The following is a 12,791-nucleotide window of genomic DNA, read 5'->3' as shown; positions in this document are numbered from 1 at the left end:
TTTCTCCTTTGAGATAAGGCCCATCCTCTCTGTGTTTTAACAAGATATGTTTCAAGGAATTCTCCTTTGAAATAAGGCCCACCCCTCTGCGGTTAAGTACAAGACCCCAGCTCGAACATAGAAGCGTTTCCTGTGACGCACATACATACTACATTCAAACATTCCCTTGTAACAAAATAAATGTGACAATGTCGTATCATTTATTTTGGTTCAAATACATAAATTCTGATTCTTTGTTTGTTATTTGTGGTCAGTTCGTCATTCAGTTCACTACTGATTCATGAACGGCCCTGTTTACATAATCAGGGCTGAAGGGAACATATTTGTGATTTTGGAAAACACCTGCAAGCTTCTTTTCACAGATGAGGTCAAGTCAAACAAAAGTTCTTTCACACCCATGCACCGTTTCTCTCTCTCTCTCTCTCTCTCTCTCTCTCTCTCTCTCTCTCTCTCTCTCTCTCTCTCTCTCTCTCTCTCTCTCTCTCTCTCTCTCTCTCTCTCTCTCTCTCACACACACACACATGCAAAACGACTATGCAACTAACTTATAAATGTTCATTGAGTTTCAGAATGTTTAACATTTTCTGCCTCCAGACATGTAATCTATTTTATAGATGTTCATTGAGTTTCAGAATGTCTTATATTTTCTGCCAACAGATGAGATCATTATGTAGCACTATAATCCTTGTTTTCATGTTTAGCGCATGTCTAGCGCAAAGTGCAGTCTAACTGTGTGCATGATCGGAGTTTTCTTTTTTTTTTCTTGTGGAGGAGTAGTCCGGAAAGTGTGCGAGCAGAATTGAGTCTAACAAGCTTAGGAAAAGTGTGTTAAAATAGAGGACTGCAGTACAATCACTGTGTCCCAGTAGTGTGTTGTGGTATTTATTTATCGCTCTTGTTTATTCAATGTATGCGTCTTCTTGTTTTTATTTTTTGTGTTGTTTTCTTGGATGTTTTGTAATATGTCTTGTCACCGTGGGATAGTGGGAAACGCAATTTCGATCCCTCTGTGTGTCTTGGCATGTGATGAAATTGACAATAAAGCACACTTTGAGATTAATTTATTAATTCCCCAACTGACAAAAACTGATCGATTTTGCTTTGAATCTTATGTCAGTTAAAGAGGGATATTCTTTTTTTTTTTAAGTCAATACATTTGAAGCCATAGGAGAATATATGTAATTGGCACATATTTTTTTGGAAAGAGAAAAGAAACATATTTCAATTAAATGCTTGAAAAACAAAACACGTGTACAACTTCCTTGAAACATAGTCAATCCGTTAGTCATCGTTAAATATGCCCATAAACTAATGCTTACATGAAGGGAAATACCAAAAGACCCGTTTAACCACTAAGCACGAGCCCTGGCAAGGGAGTGCTGCATAGGTAGAATACCAGAACACAATATGCCCATCTGTTGAGTCATTTGATTAAAGATTAATTTTTAAGGCACACCCCAGTTAATAATTACTGGTATGATTGGCGTTAACCGACAGAAAAACAAAACAGTTGCTACAGCCAAATATCCACGAGACTATGCAAGGTATTTATTTTTTTTGGGTGATGCTTCCCCAGCACTAAAAAAAATAAAATAAAAATCAGTCCATTGAACAATGTTATAAATATTTTTATTGTTCCAAACACATTGGCCCATTTCAACAACAGCTCTTGAAAATAATTATATATAAATATAATAAATATTTCAAAAGCTTTCAAAAATATTTTAAAATAAAGCAAACACTGTGTTTGGACTTTGCACAATCATAAATAGAATAACTGAAAATGTGCAATTTCATCAAACTCCAGAGATACTGTACGTATAACATACAAAGCAGCATGATATAACTTAACATTTTATTTTGACACTGAAAGCCCTTAAAAACATTGAAGTCAAATGTATGTAAGGCATCAACAATATCATTAACACATGTTCAACAAAGCAAAGCTACATGATGCAGCTTCACAAAGGTATTCACAGTGCCCATTGAGAAACCTCCCTCCTTCAGTTGAGTATGAATATGTGCTCTTAACTCAAACAAAGAACAAGTTAAAATAGACAACATTTCATATTCAAAGGCAAAAAGCGGACCAAAAGCAAGCCACATTGTTGCTTGAGGAATTTTGAAGTCGGGTCCTCAAGCGCCCCGCTGTAACACACCGAAACAAATCACCAGATTCATTATACGGCATTCGCAAAGCTTGCTGATCAATCAGGTGTGTAGGGATACGGACGGACACACCTAAAAATTTCAAGTGGCTAGAGTAACGGACACATTCTGGTGAAACGGCCATACTGCATTATGTAATTTCACAGAGGTCCGTCACTAGCAGTAATTAAAGCCAAAGTTTATGAGACAAAAGCCATTATAAAACTTTGTCCACTTCCCATAAAAATCACAAGAAAGTAAATAAATAATTTCCCTCTTGCAACTTAATCCAGTGACCACATGTTCATTTGACTGGCCCAAAAGTTTGTTCCTGAGGCAACTAAAGGAACAGTCAATATCACAGTCATGATACAAAACGTACAAAATACTTGTGATACTTCATTGGAAAACTTTCAAGAGCAATTTAAATACAAGTTGCAACTGAAATGCAGTCACCCCAAGCATATTTGTTCTCTTGCTCAGTGATCAAACCAGCAGAAAAGCTCTGCAGCGCCAATCGGTATCGGCAGGATAACTACACCATGTCTTCAAAAGCTTACAAGACTCCTGATACGATGGAGGTAAGTGTAAAAACTATACACCACATCTAATGATGCAATCAGAAAGATGCAGAGTAACTTCAAACATGTTCAAATGACTTGCTTGCTAAAACATAATGACCATTTTCTAGGGCTTTTTCCTTGATGGTCTCGGCGGTTCGTCTTTGATCAAACTTAAGCAATGCTTTTAGCAGGTCATTTAAACTTGCGTCTTTGCCCTCCTTCTCAAACCAAATGTTCAGTAACTCGTGAATCCTTTCTTCGTAGGGAAGTTGGTCTTTGCTTCTGATCCCATTGTTGGTCAGGTCAAGTTCACGAAAGAACCTCTTGTAGTAGTCGATATCCACGTCCTCAAAATACTCGAAACACTTCCTGAGAGAGTCTATACCTGCACACAAAACAGTACAAAGCTTTTAGTCACATCATAAACAGATTACCTTCACAATATCCAAATTAACTGTCTATTTTAGAGAACGCAAGACAATACATTTATCACCCGCTACTGGTTTGGCAGGTCTGAATTTAAGACGGTTTTCTCAAATTTTGAGCATTTTACGAAAGAAAATGAACACAGAAGGAACGCAGACCTTACTTACACTCCAATGATAAGACTCAATGATGTATTGCAATTTAGAACTTTCAAATCACTGCTCATGTGGGATTCATTTTTTGTATAATGAATCAGAATGATATGTCTTCAGATACTAACTTGCGAGAGTCATTTCTTGTCAAGTTCTGCATGAAAAATCATGCCTCCAACACATACCCACGACAATTCAAGCCCTGACAAATTAGAAATAAACAATTGCAATTTTAATGCAGCTAACCATTTAAATGGCCTTATTTAGTACCATAACATCTGGACTAATAGTGGCACAAGCTTTGAACCCTGCGGTTTATAGTCCGGTACAGCTTATGCAAGGACTTTTCATTATTTTTATGATATTGTAGGAGGATTTATCTTGGTAATACAGGTAATGGAAATGAGGACATTTCATTTAAAACACCTGCGGCTTATGGTCGAGTGCTTATACATGAACAAAAACAAGATTTACCCGTAATTGTATCTGGTGTCGCTTATATTCAGGTACAGCTTATAGTCGGGGAAATACAGTATATGTTTTTATTTTGATAATGTCGTTTCTTATTGAGCCAAAGGATACAATTAAATAAGTTGTTTTATGATATTCATAGGGTGAATTATGTTGCACATTTCTTACACGTTTCATTTTGTGTTGCTCTTGGGAAAAAAAAAAAAAGATTCTTCTGAACTTAGTCAGGTATGATAAAGATCCTTGGCCAGCGTGTCGGCACAATGAAAGTTTCTGCTGGGTAAGACTAATCAAGTTGAACAACAGCTTTCCTGCCACTAAGTAACAACAGTAATTGAGTAATACTAATTAATTGCAAAGACTTACCATTTACAGGAATCAATTCGGGAAAAGGCTCATCCCCCTAAACAACGACACAAGGCAATCAATTCATCAATAAATCATTTACAGTATATTATTACATCACAGCCATAAAAGATGAAAGCATTCATTTTCCAAGCAGGTTAAAAAAAAAAAGTGTGCTGTCAAGTAACAAAAGGAATGTTGTAAAAAACACGCCCTTTTCTTGTTATTTGGCAGCTGCCGGTGACTCATCAGTTTTTCAGCAGCACTAACAACTCAGGCCATTGCCATGACAGACAAATGTGCAAAACCCGTTACAGCTATTAAGATTTTCAAAATTGCAAAATGGAGGGAGGTTGGTCACCCACCAAAACTTGAAACCATTTTAGCTTGAACAGCGAGTGCATCTGACTTTTTCCGTCAAGCAATTCAGTCAAAACCACTTGAAATAATGTAGAATAGTCAGCGAGACAGATCAAATTGTTATATTAAATACTCCACTCTTCAATAGGTTTTCTTGAACGAGGTAAACAATTTGTGCCAAATAAAGAGAAAAGGATCACTTAACTCTAAACACACAAAGGGCTAATGCACACGACTTAGACAATGCCAAATTGCAAGCACTTTGACATCACAACAATCCTCTGGGAGATCACACACACACACACACACACACACACACACACACACACACACACACACACACACACACACACACACACACACACACACACACACACACACACACACACACACACACACACACACACACACACACACACACACACACACACACACACACACACACACACACACACAATCTGTTGGAGGGAATGAATGATTATATTTTGATAGTAAATTTTAAATAATGTGTCAAAATAATCTATTGTGACATTAGATTATTATTATTTCTAAATTACCAGTCTATGTACACTTCTGCGGTCATAACAGACAATTTTGAGGAAATTATCTTTTGTACCATTCTAATTAACCACATTTTGTTCGCAGTATAATTAAATTGCAAAACGGTATGAATAATAGAAATGCTACAATGCAATGTTTTCGACTCTTGCCACATGTCATGTCCAGCTAAATCACACCCAATTCCCTGCGAACTAAATACGTTGCGAGTGTGTGAATGATCTCGACAACATGACTTTTTTTGTCATTACTAAGTTCAAACCAAAGGTTTAGGTTTTCACATTTTAGGGTCTACCAAGCTTCTCATCACAGTCAGCTTCCATAAAGGCTCTGAACAACAGCAAAAAAATAACAAATAAACCGAAAGTAAAAATTGCCAACGCACTTGTTACCGTCCATTCTGCAATTTACTAAACCTTGTACCCCCAATGTGCCGCTTTGGCAATGCACTCATTGAATGTTATATATGCAGTCCGATGACATAACGTGCAATATAATATTCAATATGCTAAAACGCTTAATATCTTGTGCAATTCCATATACAACGTCAGTCTACCTGCCTGTTGCTGCCACTACTTTAACTACAACCTTGTGTGACCCTAGATGGACAGCAAATCACCAACAATCCCAATTTAGTTGTATACCTGTTGTACAATGTCATTAAAGACATTCCATTCTATTCCCTAACGACAATAAGTGCAACATAAAATGGATATGATGGAAAGTTTCACATTCTACAATATTTCAATCTCATTCTCTCTGAACTGGAAAAAAAGTTACCTTTTTGACCTCTGAAAACCCAACATTAAAATAAAAACGTAGATTTTGCAGAGGCCTGTGAAAAAGGCGGAAGAACAAGAAGGCAGGAAGTGGTGAGAGGCAAAGAAATGGCAAGAAGTTTAAACGAAGCGGGTCTGCTCTCACCCTCAAATCGGGCTGACAGGCTCGTTGGGCAGGGGCGGCAACGGCAAGGGGCAGGCTGGTTAGATTTTGTTGGGAGCTGCTGGCAGAGCTGTTGCGGCTATCACACAGCGCTTGACACTCATCCACCGTAGCGGATGCGCTTTGAACTCTCACCAGTGACTGAGAAAAGATGAGACCAGCGCATCCCGGGCTTTGGGTTTGTTCATTTCTCCCCTCCTGCACGTCCAGCTGTAGTTTAAGAACACATTTCAACACACCTGCTTCATATCCTTGTGGAAATGTATTTTCAAGCATTCCTTCTTACTCTTACTTAATGCTGACATGAAACTTACCTCAGCTTTCGATTCGTTTCCAACAGAACCTAAAGAGAATGAATTAAAATCAAAACCAAATTTGGAACCCAAGATAAGTAGAGCACCCGTTTGTTTAAGAAACTTCTTTTGTGTTGCATCTACCTCTTGCTCGTTTCTTCTTATAGCAGAAAATGAGTCCACCGACAATTCCTAACCCGACGAACACACTTATAATTATGGCAATGGCTGCGTGGGTGTGGGAGGGGGAAAAGAGGACAACATTAGCACCATGGTAAATGGATACTGATACAAGGTTCTATATATATGTTCAAATCAGTCATTATGTATATTAAAACTATTTCAAACATGCAAAAACTGACATTTTCAAGGAGGAGGATTAATGCCAGTGAAGAGACAAAAAGGTTGGCAGGATTCTCATTTTAAAAAGTGAGGAATCAACTACATTCTTTAAAGTCAGGCTTTAAAGTGAGTTTATTTGACTTGATCTTAGAATTAAATGAGTAAATTTAATCTCAGAACCCTCACTGTAAAAGTCAGAATTCTAAAATTAAAGGTGAGAATCCTGCCGACCTCTTTCTTCCTTCACTGGCTCTAATCCGCTTCTGTACATTTTAGACCTAATATGTACGGCAAGTTTGTTGCCTTCAGAAAGGCGATCAAACTTTTACCTTCCACGATACCTGAGGAAGAGTTAGACTGCGTTGGTATTTTCTTGCACTCCGTGTTTGAGGTAGCAGTGCAGTTACGAACAACCTCTTCATCCTTCTCGCACCTAATTCAGAGGAAGGCAGGCAAACAACATTTGAAGCAAAGAAAGAAACATCTTTTATCTGTCATGAATAAAGTGTACATCTTCACCTTGAACACTTGTGGCACATCTCACATGCTTGTTCAGGGTCACAGAAGCGTTCTGCTTTGCAGTGACATTCAGCATCTTGGGTGTGACTGCAAAGCTGGAAAATTACCTGATCTGAAACCACAAAATAATAATAAAAAAAATACCTCGTGTCGTGGAATTTACCCTCATCAATTTTCTCCGTCAGGTATTCGTTTCAACTGTACAAGTTCACCAAGCAGATATACCTGGATGACACTTGGTGCATGGGATACATTGTGTGAGGTGATTGGCATGCTGAGTGTGTGTTCCATCTTCACATTCCTCGCACTGCCCCTTTTCACCTGGCGTAGTGCAGGGCGACTTCAGATGGGTACCTGAAACAGGCACAAAGCTGTCACCATTTAAAAGATGCATCAACCTCATATTTGTCCCATAAACAAAAGCGTCAACAATCCCAATTGCGACTTCTTACTTGTGAGAGCGAAGCCTACGGTGTCAATGGGCTAAGACACTTAAGCTTGTATTTGCCTTACCAGCTGGACAATTTAAGCAGCAGATGTTGCCGCTGCGGTACTCCTCATCTCCGCAGCGGACTTCCCGCTGGGTCCTGATGTGCAAGTCGAGGTCAGCCCGAGGAAATGAGGCAGTGGATGCAAACAAACCAATCAAAACAGAAATGACCTGGAGAAGCAGAGAGGACACACCTCTTCAGCCAAAGAAATGGATATGGTTGGTTGCCTCCCAGTATCGTTTAATGTTCATTCAATGCCCCACTAAATCCTCAGATTATTTTAAGTAAAATAAACAACAGTGATGACTGAAAATATTTACATCCTCATGGGTGAGCCGGCGCCCGGTCCAGCTGACCTTGGGTGTCAGGGTGTAAATTAGTCACCAGCACCTTACAGACCACATCTTGACAATCAATGATTTATACTCACAAATACACCTTTGGGGCAATTTAGAGTCTGTTTTGGAAACACTTGATTTCCTTCAATTCCCACAACAGAGAAGCAGCAAATGTGGGATGGACTTCAGCCGACTTCTGGCGTATCTGAGAGGCTGCTTTGAGCCACATTAAAATTAGGGCAGTTAAAGTATACACAGTTTTTAACATTGTGGAAGCATAAATTGATTTGCTGGTGTTCGTGAATGATCTTGGCAAGCACCATGTGCGTTTACAGTATACATCCACAGATATCAGAACATCTCTGCCTGGGTCTCATTTAAATCTACCAAAATCACATCACTCCGCCTGTGTCACAAGTTAGCTGTGCTACTTTTAGCTCATCTAAAATCTACTTTGGGTCCAGGGGCATGCAACAGAGTACGCTACAAACATGTTGAGGCGTAGCGCAGCATCACAAACACGCTAAATTAGACTTGGTGCGGCAGTCTACCTCCTGTCATTAAATTGTCATGCATTTACAAAATCATCGCAGTATGTCGTATGACAATATGTGATTTTGTAATCGCAAAGCCTGATGTTATTACTTTACTGACAGAATGGGAAGGGAGAATGAAGGCTCACAGAACTCTAAGGTAAGGCTACCTTTCAGTCATGCCTTTAGCTTTTTATATTTGGACATTTGACACTGCAAATTTTGAAATGGTTTGAAACAAGGAACAGCATTAAAAGTGGTCCTGTGGCACTAAATGGGTCAGGCCACCCATAAATTCACTGACGCTCAGTACAAAATCAAACCACTCGCCTTTTTTTCAAGTATATTAAACATTTTACAATTTGTCCACTAATTGACCAATCAATGAGCTAGCTGCACTGTGCATCAGCTTAAATCCTTCCAATAGAAATGGCCTGAACTCGACAGCATGGAAGATGTTCAATGATATTCATATTCTGTTTGATTTTTGTAGTTTGTAAATAAAAAAGCAGAAAATTACATGGCTCAAGTCAACACAACATGAATCATGGCGGGTCGACGGACCCACTACCCAGTAAGATTTAATGAAGGACCTGGTTTTTATAATCAGTGTATTGCGTAAACGGGATTAGCAGCACCAAGATGAGTGATAGTTTAAACAAAAGCTTACAAAAGAATCCGTTCAACCTTCCATTTCCAGTGACAGCTCCTGATATGGTCTGATCTAAAATAATTGCAACGGTGACTCATTACTTTCTTGCACAATAGAGGCAACTATGAAGGTTTACTATTGTAGGCCATTTGGGTTTGGCTGGTGCACAGTGACGATAAATCAGAACAATCATAAATCCATAAAACAACAGTCGCTGGCCCCCAAGCCAAACCGAACGCCGAGTAGATTTGGTACCCACTGAGAAACGAGATTGGGCTGGAGAAAGTTGCCTCCCCACCCTGCACTCATGATATTTATCATGTACTACGACAAATGCAAACTTTCCATTTCACTTCATGTGCACTTCTCTACTCACGCAAACTTAAACATGAAAATATTAGACTAATCGCTTTAACATTTTGAATTTTATTCGCCTTAAATTAAGCCTATTCATCTCCATAAAAAGATTATGACCAACCATCCAATAGTTTTAATATTATGGACATAAAGGGTTGTCCTATCATTAGCAAAAGCTTAATGGTACTTGACATCAGAAAACTGATCAACTTCACGATCATTTCTACTTAGGCCCACTTCAACCGTCCTAAATAGCAAAATTATGCCAAATGGGTTTTTTGGGGATATAAACCAGGCGCTCACTTGTCGTTTAATGAGAAAAACTTTTCAAAGTCTGTAAAACTCAAAATTATGGAGAGTGGCAACTCTCAAATCACTTTTGAGGAGTAAATTAGGGTAACTTGAATGACTTACGGCGAAGAATTTCACATGTCTTCACCGGCAGATTTTGACATGGAGGTGATAAACTCCTTCCAACACATATTTGAAATAACTATACAGTTAGACACGATCACACGGGGTAAAAAATATAAAACTCTCCCCGTCATCTTAACTGTCACACTCAAGAGTAAAAGAGTAAGAGTAAAAAAAAGTATTTATTCCTCTCTTTCGAGAAGACAGACCGACCGGCCAGTACTAGCATTGACGACCCGCGATGTTAAACAAAATATGCTCCAAGACTGTCGAGTAAAACTGACTTTGAGCCGCTTATCCCAAGAAAGAGCGGAGAAAACTTACAAATAGAAATCTATTCATTCTTCGGTGAAATTATGATAGTCCGGCAGACACGAACGGGTCACACATGCTCCGCGGAAGCGCTGTGGGAGACTGACAAGGAAATTCGCAGGTGGGATCAAATTGTCTTCGCTCCTACGTCAGTCAACAGGGGCGGAGAGAAAGCGGACCGGAGTGATGAAATGTCAGCGCAGGGGTGGATAACTGGTGGCCCGTGGGCCGCATACGGCCCTTGTCCCCACTCAGAGTGGCCCTCGATTAATTTCTAAAAATAAAAATGTGAGCTATTGCAAGATGTAATACCAGTGTTAAACACCAGCGCCCCCAATCCCAAAGCTGCAAGAGCCACTTCTTAGGGTTGTGTGGTGGGTGATGGGTAAGGGAATTTCTTTGGCCTGCCAATGAGGTATTCGAAACTGGTGGGAAGCATAGTAGAAATGTGATTAGGATGACTTGAACCACTAGAAAATGTATGTTTTTTTTTTTTTAAATAGTATTTTAAACATTCCTGTGGGAAGTTTGCATGTTCTCCCCATGCCTGGGTTTCTTCCAGGCACTCCGGTTTCCTCTCACATACCAAAAACATCTATAGTAGGCCAATTGACCACTCCAAATTCCCCCTAGGTGTGAGTGTGAATGGCTGTTTGTCTATGTGTGCCCTGCGATTGGCTGGCAAGCAGTTCAGGGTCCCCCCCCCCCCTAAATCCAAAGTCAGCTGGGATAGGCTCCACCACACCCAAGACCCTCGTGACGAGGAGGCTCAGAAAATGGATGGATATTATAAATATCCATAGCTTGTGTCGTTTAGCCTGGTGCTGGTACTTAGTGCCACTGCACACTGTGCCTCGTACCTTCCTTGGCCCACTCAAGGAACTGAGTAGAACTGTTTCAACCGTATAGCAATTTCTGACTACCTTTTTATTTTATCTGATCTAATTTCAAATTATTACAATTTAAATACTGGTTTAACATTAAAGCTTCTCTAACATTATTCTGATCACCTTGGTTATTTTCTACAGTGAGTTATTTTAATGAATGAACAATTATAAACTATTATATTGTTCCGGTCATAGAGGAACCTATGTTGTGACTGTGGCTACTTAGAGAATGAAACGAGCCCAAGTAATAGCATATATGTAATATCAGCTGGTTACTTTCTCAAAAAAATTGTTAGGATAATAAAGCCATGCAATAAAACAAACAAACAAACAAACAAACAAACAAACAAACAAACAAACAAACAAACAAACAGACAAGCTAATACAAATAATTAGGTATCATTTAACCACTTAACCATTTAACCGACTGAGTGGAATGGATGAATGACCTGTCAACCAAAAGGAGGAATGAGATCTGAGTATATCTTTGTTTTTGAGTAGGGCCAGACACACACTACACTTTATTAAAAGAGTCAATATGTCTTAAGAAGTCTTTTGCCATAGAAACTGATCATTCTATTGTCCATCCATCCATTTTCTGAAACGCTTCGTCCCCACGGGGGTCACGGGCGTGCTGGAGCCTATCCCACCCATCATCAGGCAGTGGGTGGGGGACACTCTGAACCGGTTGCCAGCCAACCGCAGGGCACACAGAGACAAACAACCATCCGCACTCGCACTTAGAGGCAATTTGGAGTGCTCAATCAGCTTACCAAGCATGTTTTTGGGATGTAGGAGGAAACCGGAGTGCCCGGAGAAAACCCACGCGGACATGGGGAGAACATGCAAACTCCGCAGAGGGAGGGCGGAGGTGGAATCGAACCCGCACCCTCCTAACTGTGAGGCGGACGTGCTACCCAGTGCTCCACGAGCCGCCTCATTCTATTGTACCATTTATTATGTTTTTTTAAATTTAATTTTTTACCAATATTTAAAAAAGATGTTTTAGTTTACTTCTTGATTTGTTACTTTTATCTGGAAAGACATTTTTACTTGTTAGGGATGCAAACAACATGAAAGCCAGAGAGCTGTATATGGGTGGAATATGAATAATAGTGGGACAAAGTATTAGGAAAGCATGAAACAAATATTGTACTTTGTTAAAATGATGGAAAGGCTACCTGGGTTAAGAGAACGAAATACTCTGACTCTCATTTGTACATCTCATTGCCATTAATGCCGTCTTACATTGCTGATTCTGGGATGGCCTCATCAATCCTTACTAATGTAATGTACGATGGCAACAGCAAAACAAACTCAGATATCTACAGAAACACCAATTTAAGCGATGTGAAAGCAACCAAATTGTTCGGGAGAGCCTTCATTGAGCAGCAAGATAAGATTAATGGCCTTATCACATCATCAGGAGGAAGAAGTGGAAGGTTTTAGATTAAGAGTCTCTAACCTTTAAGAGCTACTTCTTGCGTATGGATTAATGCGATAATTACCCACTGATACCCACTTCTGAAATGACATGAATTTGCTCAAATTTCCTTTATGTGATTATTCACAATTGATGATTATAATAACCATAATTAATTCAGTATATGAAGACACTGCTCATGTTAAAGATTTCTCACAATGTTGGTAGAAATCTCTGAACATGAGGCTTCAGACGTGATTATTTC

General features: G+C 39.4%; 1 protein-coding gene across 2 annotated transcripts; it reads right to left on the bottom strand.

Moving 5' to 3' along the window:
• Positions 1–1,309: 1,309 nt before the first annotated feature.
• Positions 1,310–10,390, bottom strand: LOC147057691 (tumor necrosis factor receptor superfamily member 10B-like). Of its 2 annotated transcripts, none has more exons than XM_085910788.1 (10): positions 10,229–10,390; positions 7,633–7,780; positions 7,345–7,473; positions 7,120–7,231; positions 6,930–7,033; positions 6,403–6,486; positions 6,280–6,308; positions 5,948–6,175; positions 4,127–4,163; positions 1,310–3,096 (listed from the first exon to the last, which is right to left on the bottom strand). In XM_085910788.1, exons 1-10 carry the CDS (start codon positions 10,244–10,246, stop codon positions 2,789–2,791), a joined length of 1,197 nt encoding a protein of 398 aa, XP_085766914.1. In that variant the 5' UTR covers positions 10,247–10,390; the 3' UTR covers positions 1,310–2,788. The 2 variants fall into 2 exon arrangements, with proteins under 2 accessions (XP_085766914.1, XP_085766915.1); XM_085910789.1 differs by having other exon boundaries at positions 6,942–7,033.
• Positions 10,391–12,791: the final 2,401 nt, after the last annotated feature.

The sequence above is a fragment of the Syngnathus leptorhynchus genome, chromosome 4, assembly GCF_054491065.1.
Source record: "Syngnathus leptorhynchus isolate UIUO chromosome 4, UIUO_Slep, whole genome shotgun sequence".
NCBI classification, from domain to species: domain Eukaryota; kingdom Metazoa; phylum Chordata; class Actinopteri; order Syngnathiformes; family Syngnathidae; genus Syngnathus; species Syngnathus leptorhynchus.
The sequence above is the reverse complement of the archived record's forward strand: the minus strand, read 5'-3'. Positions and strand labels throughout refer to the sequence as shown.